Below are 20,672 nucleotides of genomic sequence, written 5' to 3' on the forward strand. Positions count from 1 at the left end.
GGAATCTTCTCTTTTTTGGAGACTGACTCTGTTCACCATCTCCAACCTGCAAGTATGAACATTTCCACTTTAGGTTCAAGGAAGACAAAGCAGAAGATTTTTCCTTTAATGTGAAGAGTCTAGCAAATGTGGAGGAGAAAAAAATTCATACATGCATATACGTCAATCTTGAAAATTGTTAGCATTCCTACAGTGTGCATACAAGCCTTTCGGCCCAATAAGTCCACACGGATCCTCCCTAGAGTAAAACAATGAGACGCATCCCCATACTACTCCTGACAATTGCACCTAACCTACACATCCCTGAACACTATGGGCAGCTTAGCATGGCCAATCTACTCTAACCTGCACATCTTTGGACTGTGGAAGGAGACTGGAGCACCTGGAGGAAACCCACACAGACACGGGGAGAATGTGCAAACTCCACACAGACAGTCACCCAAGGCTGGGATCAAACACGGGTCCCTGGTATTGTGAGACAGCAGTGCTAACCACTGTGTCACCCCATCTAATGGCCAGATATAGACCCCAGTCAAAAAGACACATTAAATGTTTGCCTTTGTCTTTCAGGAATGGGAATAGAGACAGGAAATATGACTACTGGCATGAAGTAGTCAGTTCTGGCCACTGCACCTTAGGAAGGGTCTGTTAGCCTCAGAAAAAAATGGGCAGTGCATATTTAGCAGCCTGAAAGAGTAATACGTTGTATTAACATAATTTGCATTATTGTGAATATTGATGATTAAGGACAATCTTTGGAATGATAAAAGGATTTATTCAGGGCAGTGAGGGGAGGGACGGAGTGACTATTTCTCCTGGTGGGAAATCTGAAACAAGATTTTGAAATCAGAGCCAGGTCCATCAGGAGTGAAAGTCAAGAAGGATATTTTTAAATGCAAAGTATTGTGGAATTCTTTCAGTCTCTTTCCCCAAAGGCTGTGGATGCAGACAATGTGTGAATTTGAACTTTCCAGACTGGGACTGACAACTTGTCATCGAGTATGGGTCTCAGCATGGGACATATTTGGAGCAAGGTAAGTGACTGGAATTGAGCCACAGATCAGCCAAGATCGAATTGAGTGGAGTAGCAGGGGATGGAGGGATTGAATGTTCTCTCCATTCCTATTTTCAGGAATATCTGTTGGCTTGCCTTTTGATCATATCAAGGAGTACAAATTAGGATAACAATAGTTTGTAGTCATATACCGTAATTTTAATGTAAAAGAAAACATGATTCAATGTGTTTCACAAAAATTTATTAAATAATGGATGTAGAATCAGCGAGGTATGGTTTACATAATCCTGGTCAAAAAAAAGTCTTCTACTGAGAATAATGGAATAACTACTAGATGGAGCATGTGGCTAAGGTGGTTTAAGACCTGCCTCCAATAGGTGGATTGAAGGAGGAGAATAATGCTCAACAGTCCCGAGTTAGGCAATTGTAAAGTCTAGTGGAAGGGATTGTGCAGCAGGAATGTTACAAAGAAAGGCAACGCGAAGCCACAAGGGATCTAAATACAAAGGATAGAATTTGTTAGACTAGGAGCCAGTGTGGATCAGTAGTAGGTGAGTCATACCTAGTGCAAGTTGCAGTGCAGGGAGGGTGGAAGATGAAAGGCTAGTTAGAGCAATACTGGGTTGGTCGAGTCTGGATGAGGGTTTCATTGGCTGATAGAGCAAAGTTGAGTTACAGATGAGAAATATAGAGGATAACTGATCACGAACTTCAAGTGAACTCAAGGTAACAGTTAGTCTGATTGAACCTGAGTCAGTGGCTGGTGAGGCAGTTTGGAGACATTAGCAAAGCTGTGGAATTGATGCCCGCATAGCTTTGCTTTTGACAATGTTTCCTTAGAGATCCAGGTTTCAGCCAAGCGGTGCGGCAATACAGAGGCATTGGAGGACGGAGAGGGCAGTGGACAGAGGATACATGCATGGAGTGACCTCAGTTCTGTGGATGATACTATGAAACAATATCTGGAACGAGAAAAGGAGGGGTGGTCAAGGGTAGATCTTTGCAAGACTCCTGAAGCAGAAGTGTGAGAATTCGAAACAAACCATTGACAGTGTTTCTTTCACTGTGATCACAGAAAGAATTGGGACCAAGTGAATGTCTGCTTAAAAGATTCAAGAAGACAATCTGGAAGAAGTCATAACATGGCAGCAGTAATTGCATCTTGATTAAACGTGCAGATTGTTTCCTTTGAAAAATTTCTGTCAAGCAGCAGTTTAAACACAACTCTTTAATGTGACATTACATATAAAACTGAATAATTTTTTTAGAAACAATCAATATCAGCAGTTTCCATTCAACAGATTTTTAGAAATAACTGTTGCATATCTAACACTGAGAGATTTGGTTTTCTACTGGTAATACATTATTTTACAAACTCACATGTAATTCCTGTGCTTTTTTTTGTTTATTGGATGTGAACTTCAAGCAAGGTCAGTAGTTATTTCTCATTGCTAATTGTCCTTGAGAAAGTGGTGCTGAGTTACTGTGGTGTGGGGACTCCCACAAGGCCATTGGAGTGAGGGACCTTGATCTTGTGACACTGAATCAGGACAGAGAATGGCTCAGAGGTAACTTGCAGTCGATGGTGTTTCCAAGCATCTGCTACTCTAGTTCCTCTATGCAGTAGAGGTTGCAGGTTTGAAAGGTGGTGTTGAAGGAGGCTTCGAAACCTATTGCCAAGTATCTCGTAGATGAAACACATAATTAACACTTTGTGCATGGGTGGTGTGAAGGGAATAAATGATGGAGGTGGTGGATGGGGTGACAATCAAGCAACCTATTTTGATAACTGTTGTTGAGTTTCTCGAGTGTTGTTGGATCTGCACTCATCCAGGCAAGTGGGGAGAATTCCATCACTCTCCTGACTTGTGCCTTGTAGATGGTGGACAGGCTTTGGGGAGTCAGGAGGTTAGTTACCTGCTGCAGGGTTCCTAACTTGTGACATGCTCTTGTAGCTGCAATATTCATATGGCTGGTCCAATTAAGTTTCTGGTCAATGGTAAGTCCCAAGAATATTGATTGTGTGGGATTCAGTGATGGTAATGCCATTGAATGTGAAGGGAGCTAGTGGCTAGCTTCACTCTTGTTGGAGATGGTCATTGCCTGGCACTTGTGTGGCATGGATGATTTTTGTGTGCTGCTTTACCTATGGCAAACAAAAAGTTGATGAGCTGTGGTAAAGTAGCACATGGGGAATTACATGCGATTACACTTAACAAAATGTTACCAGAGAAAACTAAACCTTTTGAATATTAAGGCAAACCTTAAGTATGTTCAAATAGTGTAAAATTTAATAATCTCTTCTATCCAATCCACAAATGTTGTAACGCGTGCATAAACCCCTGCACTGTGAGGGAGCCCACATCCATGTCCAAAGGAGGTAACTCCGACCAGGTACCACTGACTGTCTTGCTTACAGATGAGAGGGCCTCCTGAATCTCCCTGAATAGGAACAACAAAAATGTTAAGAATTATGTTTATGTATTGTCTTGCTCCACTCACAGTTACATCTTGAAGTGCTTCCCATCTAATGGCCACTCTTAAGCCAAGGAGAATTTTTTTCATGCAGAGAGTGGGGAGCCTGTGGAATTCTCTGCCATCAGAAAGCAGTTGACGCCGAAACTTTGAACATTTTCAAGAAGGAGTTAGAAATAGTTCTTAGGGATAAAGGGCTTGAAGGATAAGGGGAGAAAGTGGGAAGAGGGGACTGAGTTGATGATCAGCCATGACCATTTTGAGTGGCAGAGCAGGCTCGAAGGGCTGAATGGCCTACTCCTGCTTCTATGTTTCTCTGCTTCCTGGCCTCCCGGGGGCTCAAATTCTGTGAAATGAAATGGTTTGAAATGATAAAAGATGCTATGTTGGCAAACTTGCTGCCAGTTTTCAGACAGCAAGAACAGATGTGGTCTCTCTGTTTGTGTGGTGTTTGGTCAAAAGAGAGATGTTGTTCAATGGTAGTAGAGGTTTCTGCTCTTTTACTACAGGAAGGGGATCTTTAATATTCAATTGAAGGACAAAAGGCAGACAGGACTCAGTGTGACATCTTGACCAAAGGCCATTAGCTCAGATAGCACTGCACTCCCTGCTCACTGCATTGTAGATCCACTCCTTATTATTTGTTGACGTCTTTGAACTTGTGATCTTTGAGCTGGCATTGCCAGCTGATTAAAATTCAAAAGCTGGTATGTTAGGTTGGAAGTCGGAAGTTTTCAGAAGTAGTATCAGAGTGCAACTATGAGGAATTTCTGAGAATTTTGAGCAGGTTCCAGATAGAGGAACTGTTTTTATCACTTGAGATGGTTTGAATCAGGAGTTCTCTGCCACATGAGGGTCTCAATGCCTTAACACTGAATGTATTTAAGAAGGGATTTCTAGACACTAAAGGCATCAAAGAATGGGAAGAGAGTAGGTGTATGGGTTTCACAGAATCACAGAATTGTTACATCACAGAAAGAGGCCTTTTGGCCCATCATGCCTGCACCGATTCTATTACCTCGTAACAATTGCCTGCTTTTCCCTCATATCCCTGTACACCATTTTTATCCAAATAACCACCCAATGTCTGAATTGAGCTTGCCTCCACGCATTTGTAGCCAGTGTATTCCATACCCTAGTCACTCACTGAATGAAAAAAAAATGTTTGCTTGCTCGTCACTTCAAATTGATGTGCTTTAAGATAGAGCATCAACGATGAGATTGCTGTATGGCAGAGCAGGCTTGATGGGCCGAATGGCCTGCTGTTTTCTAAATTTGTATTTCTCATTGGTTGAAAACTTGACATCCAACACTGAAAGGCATGAAAACTGATATGCATCGAAGAAATCCTCAACTGCTTACACCGGGTAATTTCAAACCATTCCTTTGTTACTTTGGCTTAAAGGACTTACCTGGCATGTGTCCACACCTCCTTTTCCATAACCAGCACAAACCATGTTCCCCGTAATGTTATACTGTGGCAACTCCTCTTGACATTCTTGATTGGATATGAGAGGGATCACTGCATCCTGCAGAACATTTGATGGTGGCCCTGGATGTGGGGAAGATGATGGAGGGTTGGCAGGGAAGAAAGGTGTGAGAGAGGTTGACTGCAAACAAAGGGGAGAGCCATCTAATCTAGTTCTACTCCCCTCTGCACCCTTTATAGCATCTAATGGTCATCTATTTGAATCCATTTTCTCTTTCTAGTATTGTTGATGTTGCCTCAACACTGGTGTGTTGATCCCACATTCCTTATTCTCGCCAAGTGCTACACAAGGAAATATTTCCTAATTTCCCTTTTATTTCATGTTTCAATTATCAATGATATTTGTCCTGTATGTTATACATGAATACAATGCCTCTGAAAAAAAGAGAATTTGCACTTTATGATTTAAAAAATGTATCCCAATACAACCGAGATTTACAAACTTGTGGAAACACCTTTTTTTTGCTTTTGTGTTTAATGTCCAATCAGAGAAACTTTGTTTGTGAATATTCCTGGAGGTTTGATCTTCTACCTCCATCTGTCCTAACTCTACAATTCAAATCACAGTTGAGAGAACCATTGGACCAAGTAATATTCCAGTATAAAACCTGGCTTGATCGGTTGTTAAAAACAGAAATTGCTGGAGAAACTCAGCAGGTCTGGCAACATCTGTTCAGAGACAAACAAAGGTAATGGTTGGAGTCCAGGGACCCTTTGTCAGCATTGACTTATTCCACAGATGCTGCTAGACCACTTGAGTTTCTCCAATTTCTGCTCTTGTTTCAGATTTCCAGCATCCACAATTCTTACTGTTTATTGATAGATTGTATGCTTTTTCTTAAATAAAAATAAATACTCATTTACTGTAGTGGTTTATTAATGAGACAGATTCACATGAGGCTAGAAGTTTTCTTGAACATCAGAATGGAAGTTTTTTCACAGAAGAAGAAATGAAAATCAAAACAAGCTCTTTAAGCTAGAAACATTTCAGAACACACATAAAGGCAAACTTCAAACTGTTTTCCATGATAGTGACACAAGACCAGAGAAATTGCAAAACTATCTCAACTCTTTAGTGTTCTACTTAACTGAATCTAAATTGTTTTCTTGGCCTGGATTGCAATGATTTACAAATCTGATTACATGAATGCTTCCACAAATTGAGAGCCTAAACTCTCTTGGTTCTAATTGTCTGCACATTTCTAACCAAACACCCCTAGTCTTGATGTTTTATTAAAAAAAACCCTTCTGAGGAGGCAACTGGTCCCCTGAACTGCCCAGAGAAAAAAAAAATCCTAGTTTGTTTCTAAACTTGACTCTGGTGGTTTCAGAATTGAATTAACAACCAAAATTGCTCAATCTTAGATCTTTCTAAAATTAAAACAAAGCAACAAGCCTTACGTGTTTACCTCACCTCTCATAAACATAACAGGATAAATGTCTTTCCATTAATGTCACAGGGGTCTGTAATTACCTACTTTCTGACAAATTGCTGGATTTAATCAATTCTGTAAAGACTCCCTCACATTTAGAGTCATAGAGTCCTACAGCACAGAAACTGGCCCTTTGGCCCAAATTGGTCTGTCTACGCTTACCCCATTTCCCTGCACTTGGCCCATATCCTTCTAAAACTTTTCTATCCATGTATTTGTCCAAATGCCTTTTAAATGTTGTTAAAGTACCCACCACACTGACTTCTTCTGGCAGCTCATTCCATATGCGTACCATCCTCTGTGTAAAGATGTTGCCCCCCGGGGGTTCCGTTTTATTCTTTCTCCTCAAGCCTTAAACTAATGCCCTCTTGTCCTTGATTCTCCAAGCCTGGGAAAAAAGACTGAGTGCATTCGCCCTATCGATGCCTGTCACGATCTTATATACTTCTATAAGATGCTACCTCAGTCTCCTATGCTCTAAAAAAAAAGTTGGTGTGGCACGGTGGTTAGCACTGCTGCCTCACAGCACCAGGGGCCCAGGTTCAACTCCAGCATTGGGCGACTGTCCGTGTGGAGTTTGGGCATTTTCCCCGTGTCTGCGTCAGTTTCCTCCATGTGCTCCGTTTTCCTTCCACAGTCCAAAGATGTGTAGGACAGCTGAATTGGCCATACTAAATTGCCCATAGTGTTAGGTGCATTAGTCATAGGCAAATGGGTGGGTCTGGGTGGGTTACTCTTCGGTAGACTTGTTGGGCCGAAGGGCCTGTTTCACACTGTAAGGAATCTAATCTAATCTAAGTCCTAGCTTGTCCAACCTCTCCCTATAACTCAGACTCTTGAGTCCTGGCAACATCATTGTAAATTTTTTCTGCACTCTTTCCAGTTTAATAACATCCTTCCTAAAGCAAGCTGACCAAAATCAACACAATATTTACTCCATGTGCGGCCTCACCAACATCCTATACAACTGCAACATAACTCCCAACTTCTATGTTCAATACCTTGACTTATGTAGACCTCCGTCACTGCCCTGATTACCCTGACTCTACTTTCAGAGAACCATGCACCTGAACTCCAAGGTCCCTCTCGTCCACTACACTCCTTAAGGTCCTATCATTCACTATGAAACTCCTGCCTTGATTTGACTTTCCAACATGCAAAAAAAGAAAATGCTTCACCAAGATAAAGAACTACTATTTGCGAATATTGAGATCCATATTTGAAAAAATTGATTTTACATTTAGGGATATGTTTATATATACAATATATAAATGTATACTGAATACATATTATACATCTTTCATCACCCGTTCTCCCAAAATCATAAATGCATCCTAAACCGTCATTTTCATTTCCTATCAAAATGCACTTCCTAATACATAATATTAACAATAATAATATATTTAGATTAAATGCATAATAAGTTTTATAACTTTTTTTAATGTAAGTTGACTTGTTTCTCAACATCTGGTTTCCTTTCTATATATCCACTTGATAAAGCATCCACAACATCTGGAAAGCCCTTTCCAGGGAATGATGATTTGACAATGATACGGCTGTAGCATTAAACTTAAACAAAACACAATAAATTCTTATCCCAAATTTTTTTTAAACAAACTGAGAATCATGGTCTGTATAAATAAATTTCTTCTGAGTTGTTGGAGATATAAATTGCAAAGTGATGTCCAGCCAGCACAAGACTCAATGTTTGTTTTTCTTCCATTGAGCATTTCTGTTAACATTGAAAAATAACCGGCAAGCTGTTCGATCCCCATTTCATCTTTTTGTAGTAAAATAGCACTCACACCAATAGCATCAATGGCAGTTGAAATGGGTCTCATAATTTTTTAAAATTCATTTTTGTGGGATAAGGACATTGCTGACTAGGTAGCATTTATTGCCCAGAGGGCAGTTAAAAGTCAACCGTATTGCTGTAGGTCTGGAGTCACATGGAGGCCAGACCAGGTAAGGATGGAAGCTTCCTTCTCTAAAGGACATTAGTGAAGCAGATGTTTTTTTTTTCCTGACAATTGTCAATGAATTTGCAGTCATCATTAAATTCTTAATTCCAGCTATGTATTGAATTCAAATTCCACCATCTGCCATAGCTGGATTTGAACCTGGGTCTCTGGATTAACAGGCCAGCAACAATACCACTTACCTCCCCTCATTTCTAAGCTCTTAAAGGTTTCAAACTGTCAAAGGCTCTTTGAAATTATTTTGAACATGCAAATTTCTTGCATTTTTAAAATAAATGTGCCCAAAGAGACATTGCAGTGCTAAAGTTTCAAACAAATCATGCACGTCCATGTCAATATATCACAGAATTTCAAGGCTCATTTAAGCCACAGGAAAATCCAAATTCATCTTTGTTTGTGCTTTTGTTGACCTTACACCATAGTGTGGCCCAAAGAAGTTATTTAACATTGGTAAGTTCACTTTCAGCCAGATTTATAACCGAGTTAACCTTTTGTAATTGATCAACTTGCTTAATCAATTGGTCTGAATGATGTAGACAGTTGTATACATCTTTAAAGATTTTGATGGTTAAAATGTCAGTGCAATTTTCATTCCACTTTACATTGATAAAGTCCACCTGAGGTTGCAAAGGCTGACATTTCTTTGACCCTTTCAATCAATGAAACTTGCCAATATCCTTTTAGCAAGTCAATCTTAATGACAAATCATGCACGTCCATTTCTTTCAGTGCAGTCCTCCAATCCTAGAACAGGATTTGAGCCCACATATTTAGCTGCATTAACTTTGCAATAGTATAGAATCTTAGTGACCCCTCTGCTTTCATTACCATCACAATAGGTAAATTCCAGCTATGACAAGTCAGCCTTCTGGGAGATATATGTTAAATAAACACCTTGATGTTATCCAATCTGATTACTGGAGGATCAACATTTCAATTTTTGATTGTGATTCACTCTCCAATTTTTTTCTGATGTATATTTCATCTCCTAATACTTTTACTGCTATAAATACATTTATCTCCTGCTTACTCTCCTTGTCATTATATTTCTTTAATGAGCTGACATGGTGAGGACAAGAGTTGCCACTTATGGTGATGAGTATTGAAGACCCCCACACAGGTTGTGTTCTGCACCTTTCCCACACGCCGTGCTTCCTCCAAGTAGTGTTCAATATGGTGCAGCACTGATTCATTAGCTGAAGGAGGATGGTGTGTGGTAATCAGCAGGAGCTTTCCTCGCTTATGTTTGACTTGATGCAATGGGACTTCTTCGGTTCTCGAGTCAATGTTGTGGGCTAACAATTATACCCAGGGTAAGTGACATTGCCTGTAATGTGTGACTCTGTGAGTAAGGCTATATCAGTCTGTTTCTTGACTAGTCTGTGAGGCAGCTTTTGCAATTTTTGCATTAGCCCCCAGGTGTTAGTGAGCAGGACATTGCAGGTTTGACAGGGCTGAATTTGTCATTGTCATTTCTGGTTCCGAGATCGATGCCATATTATCCATCTAGTTTCATTCCTTAATTTTGCATTAGTTAAAGATCTCAAATGATAGGCTGTTGTGTCATCTACTACGAGAGAACTATTAGCAACACCTAAGCTAATTTTGAAAATTCAGTCCATGCAATGAACTTCAACACAACTCTCCTGTTTATGTTCAGTACATCCGTTTCTTTGAAAGAGACATAGATTACTCTTAAACTCAATGAATTTGAAATATCTGTCTAGAATCATCACTTGTTCTGATCACAATGAAACTTTTTTTTCCCTCAGTTGGTTAGACTTTGAGACATATTCAAAGGAGCCTGCAGACTTTCTTTAACAACAGAACATGTATATTATATTTGTATATTATACAAAAGAAAAAAATGAAGAAATAAGCTATCTCAATATCGAAGACAATTGAAACATCTGACATACGCAGCAAAAGATAGTTTCAACCCATTTCCCAAAAGTGTTCAATACAGAGACTTAAGACCAGAGAAATTCGAGCATTATCTCAACTTCTGGGGGTTATACTGAACTGGCTCCTAACAGTTTTCATGCCTTGGATTGTGGATTTAATTCAGAGCACTTTCCAAATCTGCTGACATGAACTTTTCACAACTCTGTAAGAGTCTTACCTTTCTCAGTGTTAATCATCTGCAGATTTCCAATGACCCTCTTCTGGTCTGGGAATTTTGCAAACTAACCATTCCTATTGAAGTAATTGGTACTCTGACTGCCCTGTAAAGCTCCTCTAGAGGAGAAATTAAACTTGCTCCTGCACTCAACTCTGCTGCATTCTGAGCTGAATGAGAAAAGAAAGAAACTTGCACAAACCTGGGTTTTTCTGAAATGAAAACAAAACTGACAGCCTTACATGTCATAAATACACAATCGGAACATTTTAACAAGAACACCAAGTGAGCTCCGATCATCCATTCTCTGACAAAATACTGGATTTAATCATTGCTCCATAAAAACTCTGTGATTTTATATATCTTTTGCAAAGAAATCCCTTTGCATAAGTAAATAGCATCCATCTATCTCTATTTCGACATTCAAGTTCAAAAAAATGTATAAATGATATACTTTTCATCACAGCACATTTACATCATTCAATTCTTGTTCAGTTCTCGAGAATTATTAGCCATCAAATAGAAACTGGCATTGCAAGGTTTGCCGATGGCCTTGGTGGTATTATCACTAAACTATTAATCCAGAGATCCTGGTAATATTCTGGGGACCCAGGCTTGAAACCTGCCTTGGCAGCTGGTGGAAGTTGAATTCAATAAGTATTTGGAATTAGAAGTCTAATGATGGCCATGAAACCATTGTCGATTGTTGGAAAACCCCATCTGGTTCACTAATGTCCTTTAGGGAAGGAGACTGCCATCCTTAACTGGTCTGGTCAACACATGACAGCAATGTGGTTGAGGCTTAACTGCCCTCTGGGTAATAAAGGATGGGTAGTAAATGCTGGCTTGGCCAGCGATGCCTCCATCCCGTGAATGAATAAGTAAAAAAATCCTCAACAACACATTCCAAACTAAGCATGTCCACCCGGACACCCATCCGCACTGTTAGGGACTCCTGTTTTGCTTACCATTTTCTGATAGGGCACCCCAACCAGCAATGTAACAATTCATTCCTGGTAAGAACTGCTGGTTCCTGTCTGGGAGGCACATAGGCTGAACAAACGCTGAAACATAAACATACACGACTTGTTAGTGAAACATTCAATGCTCTCTAAATGTATTACGGGGTGGTGGAGGTGGGCAGGAGTAGTGAGTTGGTCATGGATGAGGGGGGATGCTATCAGCAATTTTGCAAGTCCATGATTAATTGAGCAACAGCAAGGAGTTAGAGTAATTCCTTAACCACAGTGCGAGACAGGATATGAGTGTTGGACTGTTCTAAAATGTTCTCATGTTGACAGCCTTAGTGATAACAGGGATAATTCTGTCCATTACTACTGTTCAATTCGATTGTCGCATCCTCCGAGGGGCTCTGACCTCGTTTTGACAAGCAAGTGCTTCATTTTAATGTTACAAAGAACAAAGAAAATTTACAACCCAGGAACAGGCCCTTCAGCCCTCCAAGCCTGAGCCAACCCAAATCTACTGTCTAAACCTGTCACCCAATTCCTAAGCATCTGTGTCCCTCTACTCCCCACCTACTCATGCATCTGTCCAGACGCATCTTAAATGAATCTACCGTGCCTGCCTCTACCACCTCTGCTGGCAATGCGTTCCAAACGCCCACCACCCTCTGTGTGAAGTACTTGCCGCATGTATCCCCCTTAAACTTTCCACCTCTCACCTTGAAAGTATGGCCTCTCGTAATTGAATCCTTCACCCTGGGAAAAACCTTGTCTCTATCCACCCTGTCTATACCCTTCATGATTTTGTAAACATCAATCAGGTCCCCCCTCAAATCTCCTTTTTTCTAATGAAAATAAACCTAATCTACTCATCCTCATAAACCTTCTCTGCACCCTCTCCAAAGCGTCCACATCCTTTTGGTAATGTGGCGACCAGAACTGTACACAATATTCTAAATGCGGCTGAACCAATGTCTTGTACAATTTTAACATGACTTGCCAGTCTTATACTCAATACCTCGTCCAATGAAGGCAAGCATACTATAGGCCTTCTTGACCACTCTATCCACCTGTGCAGCAACCTTCAGGGTACAATGGACCTGCACTCTCAGATCTCTCTGCCCATCAACTTTTCCCAAGCCTTTTTATTCAATGTATAATTCGCTCCAGAATTAGACTTGCCTAAATGCATCACCTTAAATTTATTTTGCATCATTCCTCTAACAATATGCTAGAGGATGACTAACCTGTTCTTAAATCAATGCTGTAATCATCGACAAGTTAACATATTTTCATAGAATTGATTGATAAATAAATACTGTTTCAAAGAATATACCTTTCTTTTGATATAATTTGTTTTTAATGTTCACCTTAGAGTCATAGAGATGCATAGCATGGAAACAGACCCTTCGGTCCAACCTGTCCATGCCGACCAGACACCCCAACCCAATCTAGTCCCACCTGCCAGCACCCGGCCCATATCCCTCCAAACCCTTCCTATTCATATACCCATCCAAATGCCTCTTAAATGTTGCAATTGTACCAGCCTCCACCACTTTCTCTGGCAGCTCATTCCATATACGTACCACCCTCTGCGTGAAAACGTTGCCCCTTAGGTCTCTTTTATATCTTTCCCCTCTCACCCTAAACCTATGCCCTCTAGTTCTGGACTCTCCGACCCCAGGGAAAAGACTTTGCCTATTTATCCTATCCATGCCCCTCATAATTTTGTAAACCTCTATAAGGTCACCCAGCAGCCTCCGACGCTACAGGGAAACAGCCCCAGCCTCTCCCTACAGCTTAAATCCTCCAACCCTGGCAACATCCTTGTAAGTCTTTTCTGAACCCTTTCAAGTTTCACAACATCTTTCCGATAGGATGGAGACCAGAATTGCACACAATATTCCAACAGTGGCCTAACCAATGTCCTGTACAGCCGCAACATGACCTCACCAAAACATGCACCTCTAACCATGCAGAGCTCCCTCAGTGTTTACCTTCTGACAATGCCGCACTCCCTCAGCAATAACCCTCCAATAGTGCTGTACACCCCCAGCACTAAAACTCTGAAAGTGCAGTACTCCCTCAGTTCTGACCTTCTAACAGTGCCACGCGCTCTCGGTATTGACCTTCTGAAAATGCACACTCTCTATGTACTGACCCTCTGACATTACAGCGGTCCCTCAGCACATTCCTTTTGACACTGTGGCACTCCCTCCAAACGGGGGATGGCACGGTGGCACATTGGTTAGCACTGCTGCCTCACAGCGCCAGAGACCTGGGTTCAATTCCTGCCTCAGGCAACAGTCTGTGTGGAGTTTGCACATTCTCCCCGTGTCTGCGTGGGTTTCCTCCGGGTGCTCCTCCCACAGTCCAAAAATGTGCAGGTTAGGTGAATTGGCCAAGTTAAAAATTGCCCATCGTGTTTGGTGAAGGGGTAAATGTAGGGGAATGGGTCTGGGTGGGTTGCGCTTCGGCAGGTCGGTGTGGACTTGTTGGGCTGAAGGGCCTGGTTCCACACTGTAAGTAATCTAATCTAAAACTAATCCTCCAAAGTGCACTGCTCTCTCAACACCATCTATCCGACAGTGCCATACCCCTTCAGCCTTCAGTACTAACTACCCAGCAGTATGGTACTTCCTCAACACTACCCATCCAACAGTATACTACCTCAGCACTAACACTCCAACAGTGCAGTGCTCTCTCAGCACCAACTACTTGACAATGCAGCACTCTCTCAGGATTAAACATTGACAGTGCAGCGCTCCCTCAGCATGTCCCCATGTCAGTGCTGTGCTCCCAGAGTACTGACCTTCTGATAATGTGCTCTCTCTGTGTAACAACCCTCTGATAGTGCAGCACTCAATGTGAAACATCCTCATTACTCAGCCTCCGACAGTGCAGCACGACCTCAGTACTGACCCTCCAACTGTACGACACTCCCTCAATATTGACACCTGACAGAACGAAACCACCTCAGCACTGACCCTCCAGTACTGACATTCTGACAGTATGGCACTCCCTCAATACTGACCCTCTGACAGTGCAACGCTCCCTCAATACTGACTCTCCAAAACTGCAGCACTCTCTCATTACTGACCCTCTGACAGTGCAGCACTCCCTCAGTACTGACCCTCCTTCAGTGCAGCACGCTCAGTACTGACCCTCTGACGGTGTAGCACTCCCATTCCTGATGAAGGGCTCCTGCCCGAAATGTCGATTTTCCTGCTCCTCAGATGCTGCCTGACCTGCTGTGCTTTTCCACCACTACTCTAATCTTGAGCACTCCCTCAGTATTGACCCTTTGACAGTGCAGCACTCCCTCAGTATTGACCCTTTGACAGTGCAGCACTCTCGCAGATAATTCCAAGTCAATGCCCTGTCAGCTCATAGCAAGAGGAGATAGATTGGGTTGAATTCTGAATACTTACCCGTGTAAGTCACTGCAGAAACCAAGTGCAGCAAGGCAATGTCACTGTCCTTAGTCCGCCTGTTGTAATGAGGATTCATCAAGATTCGATCAATTGCTTGAATCTGTATGTGTGGGGAGGTTAAATTGAGCTGTGTGCGTAGGCCCAGGATTGCCTTCCAGTGAGAGGGTTCAAGGTTTCTCCTGCAGATGAGAAAGTTACCATTCTTTATACTAAAATGAATCTTGCAATTTAATCTGTCAATAAACCATTTCTCACCAGCTACTGGTCCAAGCCTGTCATTGTAACTGGCTGTTATTAAAATATACCTTCATCACTGCATGCTTATACTAATCAAATCTCATATCAAAGATTCACAACTACTTGAGAGACCAAACAGGACACCTCTGACAATGCAGCACTGGATGGTAGCCTAGTTATTATGGATGAAGGTGGGCCTGCTTTCTAAGGCTGTGCTAAGGGAATATCGCAGTGTCAGAGCTTTCATGTCTGAGATCTGATGATAGACAGAGGCTGCACCTTTCCTCAGGTGGATATAGATTTTTGTGATGTTGGCTGAGGAATGAACATTGGCTAGAATGCTCTTGCAGAGAACACTCCAGTTACATCCTCTTCCTTATGTAGCTGTGTTATTCATCGCATTGGAATCTGTCACACAGACTGGAGTTTTCTGGTCTGGTACATCTCCATATTGGCAGTCAGACTAGTTTGAAATCTCACTTCCTTTAGTATTGATCCACTCTAAGGTAAAGCTACTCACTGAAGCAACTGAAAATAAGGAAGGAGACTCAAAACAGCTGCTAGAGTAAGAATTGATCACTTTAGTATATGTGTGTTTGGAGCTATCTGTTTTACAGTAACAGGTAAGAGGTGATGGTGAGCAATGTAAGCAATGATCACAGTGGGCATCTGGTTGTGCGTAGATCTTGTTTGATTAGATTTACTTCCATCAATCTTTCTAGTAACATTAGTTTATTGGGCTTTCTGGTTTTAAGCATTGAAAGATTAACCACTAATAACTCTTTGGCAGTAGACACTGGTACTTGAATAACTCATGTTTTCTAACATAATGATAAGATAATAGCTTAAGACTGGTTAGCTTTGCTAATACCAGGTAAGTGACATAGTCATTTCCTAAAGAGATAGCAATTTGGTCAATGCCACATGAACCCACTAACAATTGTACTAGACCCTCTCAGAAGCAATCATTTATATGCCAGTGGGCAGTGCTATTCAGAATCTTGTTAACCCTTTCAGGCCAGTTATCTTACACAGTAAGGAGGGCTTCAAACAAAAAAGATTTCCTCTTTATTCTATGTACTTCTTTAAGGGGGTGAGTCCAGAACTAGAGGGCATAGGTTTAAGTCAAGATTAGAGTGGTGTTGGAAAGGCACAACAGGCCAGGCAGCATCTGAGGAGCAGGAAAATCATCATTTCGGGCAGAAGTCCATCATCAGGAATAAGTTTAAAGTGAGAGGGGAAAGATATAAAAGGGGCTTAAGGGGCAACTTTTTCACACAGAGGGTGATGTGTCTATGGAATGAGCTGCCAGAGGAAGTGGTGGAGGCTGGTACAATTACAACATTCAAAAGGCATCTGGATGGGTATATGAATAGGAAGGGTTCAGAGGGATATGGACCAAGTGCTGGCAACTGGGACTAGATTAAGTTAGGATATCTGGTCGGCATGGACGGGTTGGACCGAAGAGTCTGTTTCATGATGTGCACCCCTATGATTCTATGATTTGAAGATAATGTTAAAACGCTAAGGCTGCATAGGTGGTATGTGTACGCTTGAGCAGAGAACACAAAATGGTGATTTCATTGAAGTGTTTATGATGATGAAACTAGTTGTGCTGATGGGTAGTGAGAAACCTTTTTTAATCAGGTGAGGGAGCCCAGAACACTGTTAGAGCAAGATCATTCAGGATGGAGTGCTTATAGTAGGAAGCACTTATTCATGGAAAGGATCATGAACTGTGGTATCCCTAGGAGCCGGGGTTCAATTGAAAGTTTAAAAATAAGATTTTTAGATGGGCAGCAATATTAAAGGTTATGGAATTAAGGAGAGTACATTGAGTTAAGTTCCAGATCAGTTACATGATCTAATTGAATGACAGAACAGGAGTTTAATAACCATCACCTCTTTATATGTCCCTAAACCAGTAGCTGCCACTTTTTCTATTGTCCTTGTAGTCACTTTTTACTGATATTGTCAATCAAGCCTTCATTAAATCAGAGTCCACGGATAGGGCACAACGATGAAATTATAAATGAGGGGAAAGAACTCGTGGTGAGTGTTACCTATAAACACAGTGAGCTGCTGAAACGATCCACTGATCACTGAGTAATGTGGCTCCACACATATGCCGAAAGCCAAAATGAAGAGAAATGATCCAGGGCCATGTGCCTTCTGCTGCATCCATACCACCTACTATCTTTCCAAGACCCTTTGGTTCGTGCAGACTCTTCCCACATGCTGAAAGGAAAGCAGCAGACAATCCTTAAACTGAATGTGGTGTGCCAAAGTTCACAGATGACACTAAGACGAGTGGTAGAGCAAAGTGGAGGGGGCTCACAGGAGGTTCACTAGGTTGGTTCTGGAGTTGAGACGGTTGGCTTATGAGGAGAGGCTGAGTAGACTGGGATTATATTCATTGGAATTTAGAAGGGAGGGGTGATCTTATAGAAATACATAAAATTATGAAGGGAATAAATAAGATAGAAGCAGGGAAGTTGCTTCCACTGGTGGGTGAAACTAGAATGAGGGGCATAGTCTCAAAATAAGTGGACACAGATTTAGGACGGAGTTGAGGAGGAACTTCTTCTCCCAAAAAGTTGTGAATGTGTGGAATTCCCTGCCTAGTGAAGGGCCTCATTGAATGTTTTTAAGGCAAAGAAAGACAGATTTTTGAACAGTAAAGGAATTAAGGGTCATTGTGAGAGGGCGGGTAAGAGGGGCTGAGTCCCTGAAAAGATCAGCCATGATCTTATTGAATGGGGAGCAGGCTTGAAGGGCCAGATGACCTTCGCCTGCTCTTAGTTCTTATGTCCTGATATCCTTGTGGACTTAGTGTCACAGCACCATAGAATAGTATAACCCAGATGGAGGCCATTCTGCTCACTAGACAATCCGATAAGAGAGCTCAAATAGGTGCAAATCCATTTCCCTTTCTTTGTTCCTGACCCTGCAAAATGTCTTCAATTCAAGCGTTTATTCCATTCCCTTTCACAAATTATTATCGAATCAACATCTCTTGCAGGCAGTGTAATCATAAGAAATTGCTTTGTAAAAAGAAAATTCAACCCATCTCTTACTTAGTTTTTTGGCCACTTATCCTAAATCATTGCCTTGCTGACTCTCCAAATGCTGAAACACATTTCCCTAATTTTTCCCAATCAAAGTGTCTCATAATTTTGAACACCTCCATTAAATCTATCTTTAGCTGCTCTACTGTAAGAAAAACTATTCCAGCTGCTTCAGTCTCTCTAGATAACCGAAGTTGCTCATCCTCAATACCATTGCAGTACATTTCCTCTGCACCTTCTCCAAAGCAGCTTGCTGGGGGTTCACTACTGTGCGAACTGGCTGTGTTAGTGCAGACATCAGTGGGACCCCTGCTTTGAAGAGAGTATCTATCAGTCACATTTTAACTGAATGTTAGTTTTTAGTGCTTGAGGCAGGTTGTGAGCAGGCATGTGTTTGAAGCTGTTACACTTGCAGTTCACTTCTTGGAAGTTAATCTTCAGTGTACTTACATTTCTTGTTGCAATTCAGGTACACTACTTTGTTCTGATGACATGTTGTACTGGAAGGCAAAAAAAAAAGAGATGCAATGTAATTTTCACTCATGATGATGCTGGACTGACCTCCAATAAGTTCCTCTAGCAGCAATTACAAATGTTGAGATCGCTCTCAAACCACACAGTAAATACAGTCATAGAGGCATAGAGTTATGCAGCATGGAAACAGACCCTTCAGTCCAACTCGTCTATGCTGACCAGATATCCTAAATTAATTTAGCCCCATATGCCAGCATGTGGCCCATATCCCTCTAAACCCTTCCTATTCATATACCCATCCAGATGCCTTTTAAATGCTGTAATTTAAGCCTCTACCACTTCCTCTGGCAGCTCATTCCATACATGCACCAGCCTCTGAGTGAAAATGTTGCCCCTTAGGTTCCTTTTAAATCTTTCCCCTCTCACCCAAAACCTATGCCCTCCAGTTCTGGACTCCCCAACCTCAGGGAAAAGACCTTGTCTATTTACCCTATCTATGCCCCTCATGATTTTATAAATCTCTGTAAGATCACCCCTCAGCCTCCGATGCTCCAGGGAAAACAGCCCCAGCCTATTCAGCCTCTCCCTATAGCTCAAACCTTCCAATGTTAGCAACATCCTTGTAAATCTTTTCTGAACCTTTTCAAGTTTCACAACATCCTTTCAATAGGGCACAAGAGAAACAGTCAGTTGCATTCTGTTTACTCTTCCACTTTTCTCCTAAGAAATTATTGACCCACAATGTGGAATAAAGATATTTTGTGACATTTTTGAGATGTTGAGGCATTTTGCTTTGACTCTGCAAATTCTCTCACTGAATGCCTTCACCTCTTCCCCTGAAAATCTCTGCCTCAAGCCCGCTTATTTAACCAGGCTCTTGGTCACCTTTCCTAATCTGTCCTTTAGTTTGGCAGCCATGGAGTCCAATTCATATTGCTGGTCACACGTCATAGCATTAAAAGACTTTGCATCTCTCATGGGAATGTTTGCAGTGTGGAAACTTTTCTTGGGAGCTTGCTGGGCAGGGAAATTATGCCTGCTCGCTGAGAATTTAACCTTAATTTGTATTTTCTAATGTCAGACCATGAGCAGCATTAGTGCAAGAATTAATCACAGAATCACACAAGTCTTATGGCACAAAATGAGGACCATTGTGTTCCATTAGCTGTTCAAATGATCATCATTACCTAGTGCCAATCTCTTGCTTTTCTCCTCACACTGTTGCATATTATATTTATCCAAATGACGAGCCAATCCCTCTTGAATGACCATTGAAGCAGCCTCTACCACACTTCCATACCCTAAGTACTTGCTATGTGAAAATGTTTTCTCCTCACTTTGCTCTTACTTCTTTTGCAAATTACTTTAAATCTTTATCGTCTCGCTTGTGTCCCTTTTATAAGGAGGGGCAGTTTCTCCTTATCTACTCTATCTAGTCTGCTTGCGATTTTGAAGTCTTCTGTCAGATCTCCAAGGTGAACAGTCCTAAATTCTTTAATTCTACCCTCATAACTGAAGTCCTTCATCTCTGGAACCACTGTTGTAAATTGCTTCTGCACTCTCCCCTAATGCATTCACCTCCTTCATATCATATGGCAGCCAGAATTGTACACAATGCTTCAGCTGAGGTCTAACAATTGCTTTTTACAAGTTCAACCCCACCTCATTGCTCTTGTACTGCATGTCTCAATTAATAAAGCTGAGGACACTATGTTTTATTAACTGCTGTCTCTGCCAGGCCTGTCATCTTTAATGATCTGTGCACATACACACCCAGGTGCCTCTGCTCCTGCACCCCCTTTCAAATTGTGCCCTCAATTTTATCTTGTCTTTGAGTGTTCTTTTGACTAAAATACATCACCTCACACTTCTGTGCATTGAAACTCATCTGCTATCTAAGTGCCCACTCCATCATGTTTGTTTGGAGATATACAAAATCCTCTTCACAGTTTATAATTCTTCCAAATTTTGTGTTAGGTGCAAAT

General features: G+C 41.5%; 1 protein-coding gene across 2 annotated transcripts in view; it reads right to left on the minus strand.

The window, feature by feature from the left end:
- Positions 1 to 711: 711 nt before the first annotated feature.
- tmprss15 (transmembrane serine protease 15) overlaps positions 712 to 20,672 on the minus strand; it is a 101,598-nt gene continuing 81,637 nt past the window's right edge. The window contains exons 20-25 of one of the 2 annotated variants that reach the window (XM_087992468.1): positions 18,664 to 18,713; positions 17,209 to 17,383; positions 14,906 to 15,087; positions 11,478 to 11,573; positions 4,903 to 5,042; positions 712 to 3,457 (exon numbers count right to left, since the gene is read on the minus strand). In XM_087992468.1, the coding sequence (XP_087848594.1) occupies positions 3,290 to 3,457; positions 4,903 to 5,042; positions 11,478 to 11,573; positions 14,906 to 15,087; positions 17,209 to 17,383; positions 18,664 to 18,713 (811 nt within the window). In that variant the 3' untranslated portion in view covers positions 712 to 3,289. The remainder of the gene's footprint in view (positions 3,458 to 4,902; positions 5,043 to 11,477; positions 11,574 to 14,905; positions 15,088 to 17,208; positions 17,384 to 18,663; positions 18,714 to 20,672) is intronic. The other variant, XM_087992467.1, reaches the window with a different exon arrangement.

This window comes from Chiloscyllium plagiosum, unplaced genomic scaffold, assembly GCF_037043375.1.
Source record: "Chiloscyllium plagiosum isolate Xiang-an unplaced genomic scaffold, Cpla_swu_hap1 HiC_scaffold_12, whole genome shotgun sequence".
NCBI classification, from domain to species: Eukaryota; Metazoa; Chordata; class Chondrichthyes; order Orectolobiformes; family Hemiscylliidae; genus Chiloscyllium; species Chiloscyllium plagiosum.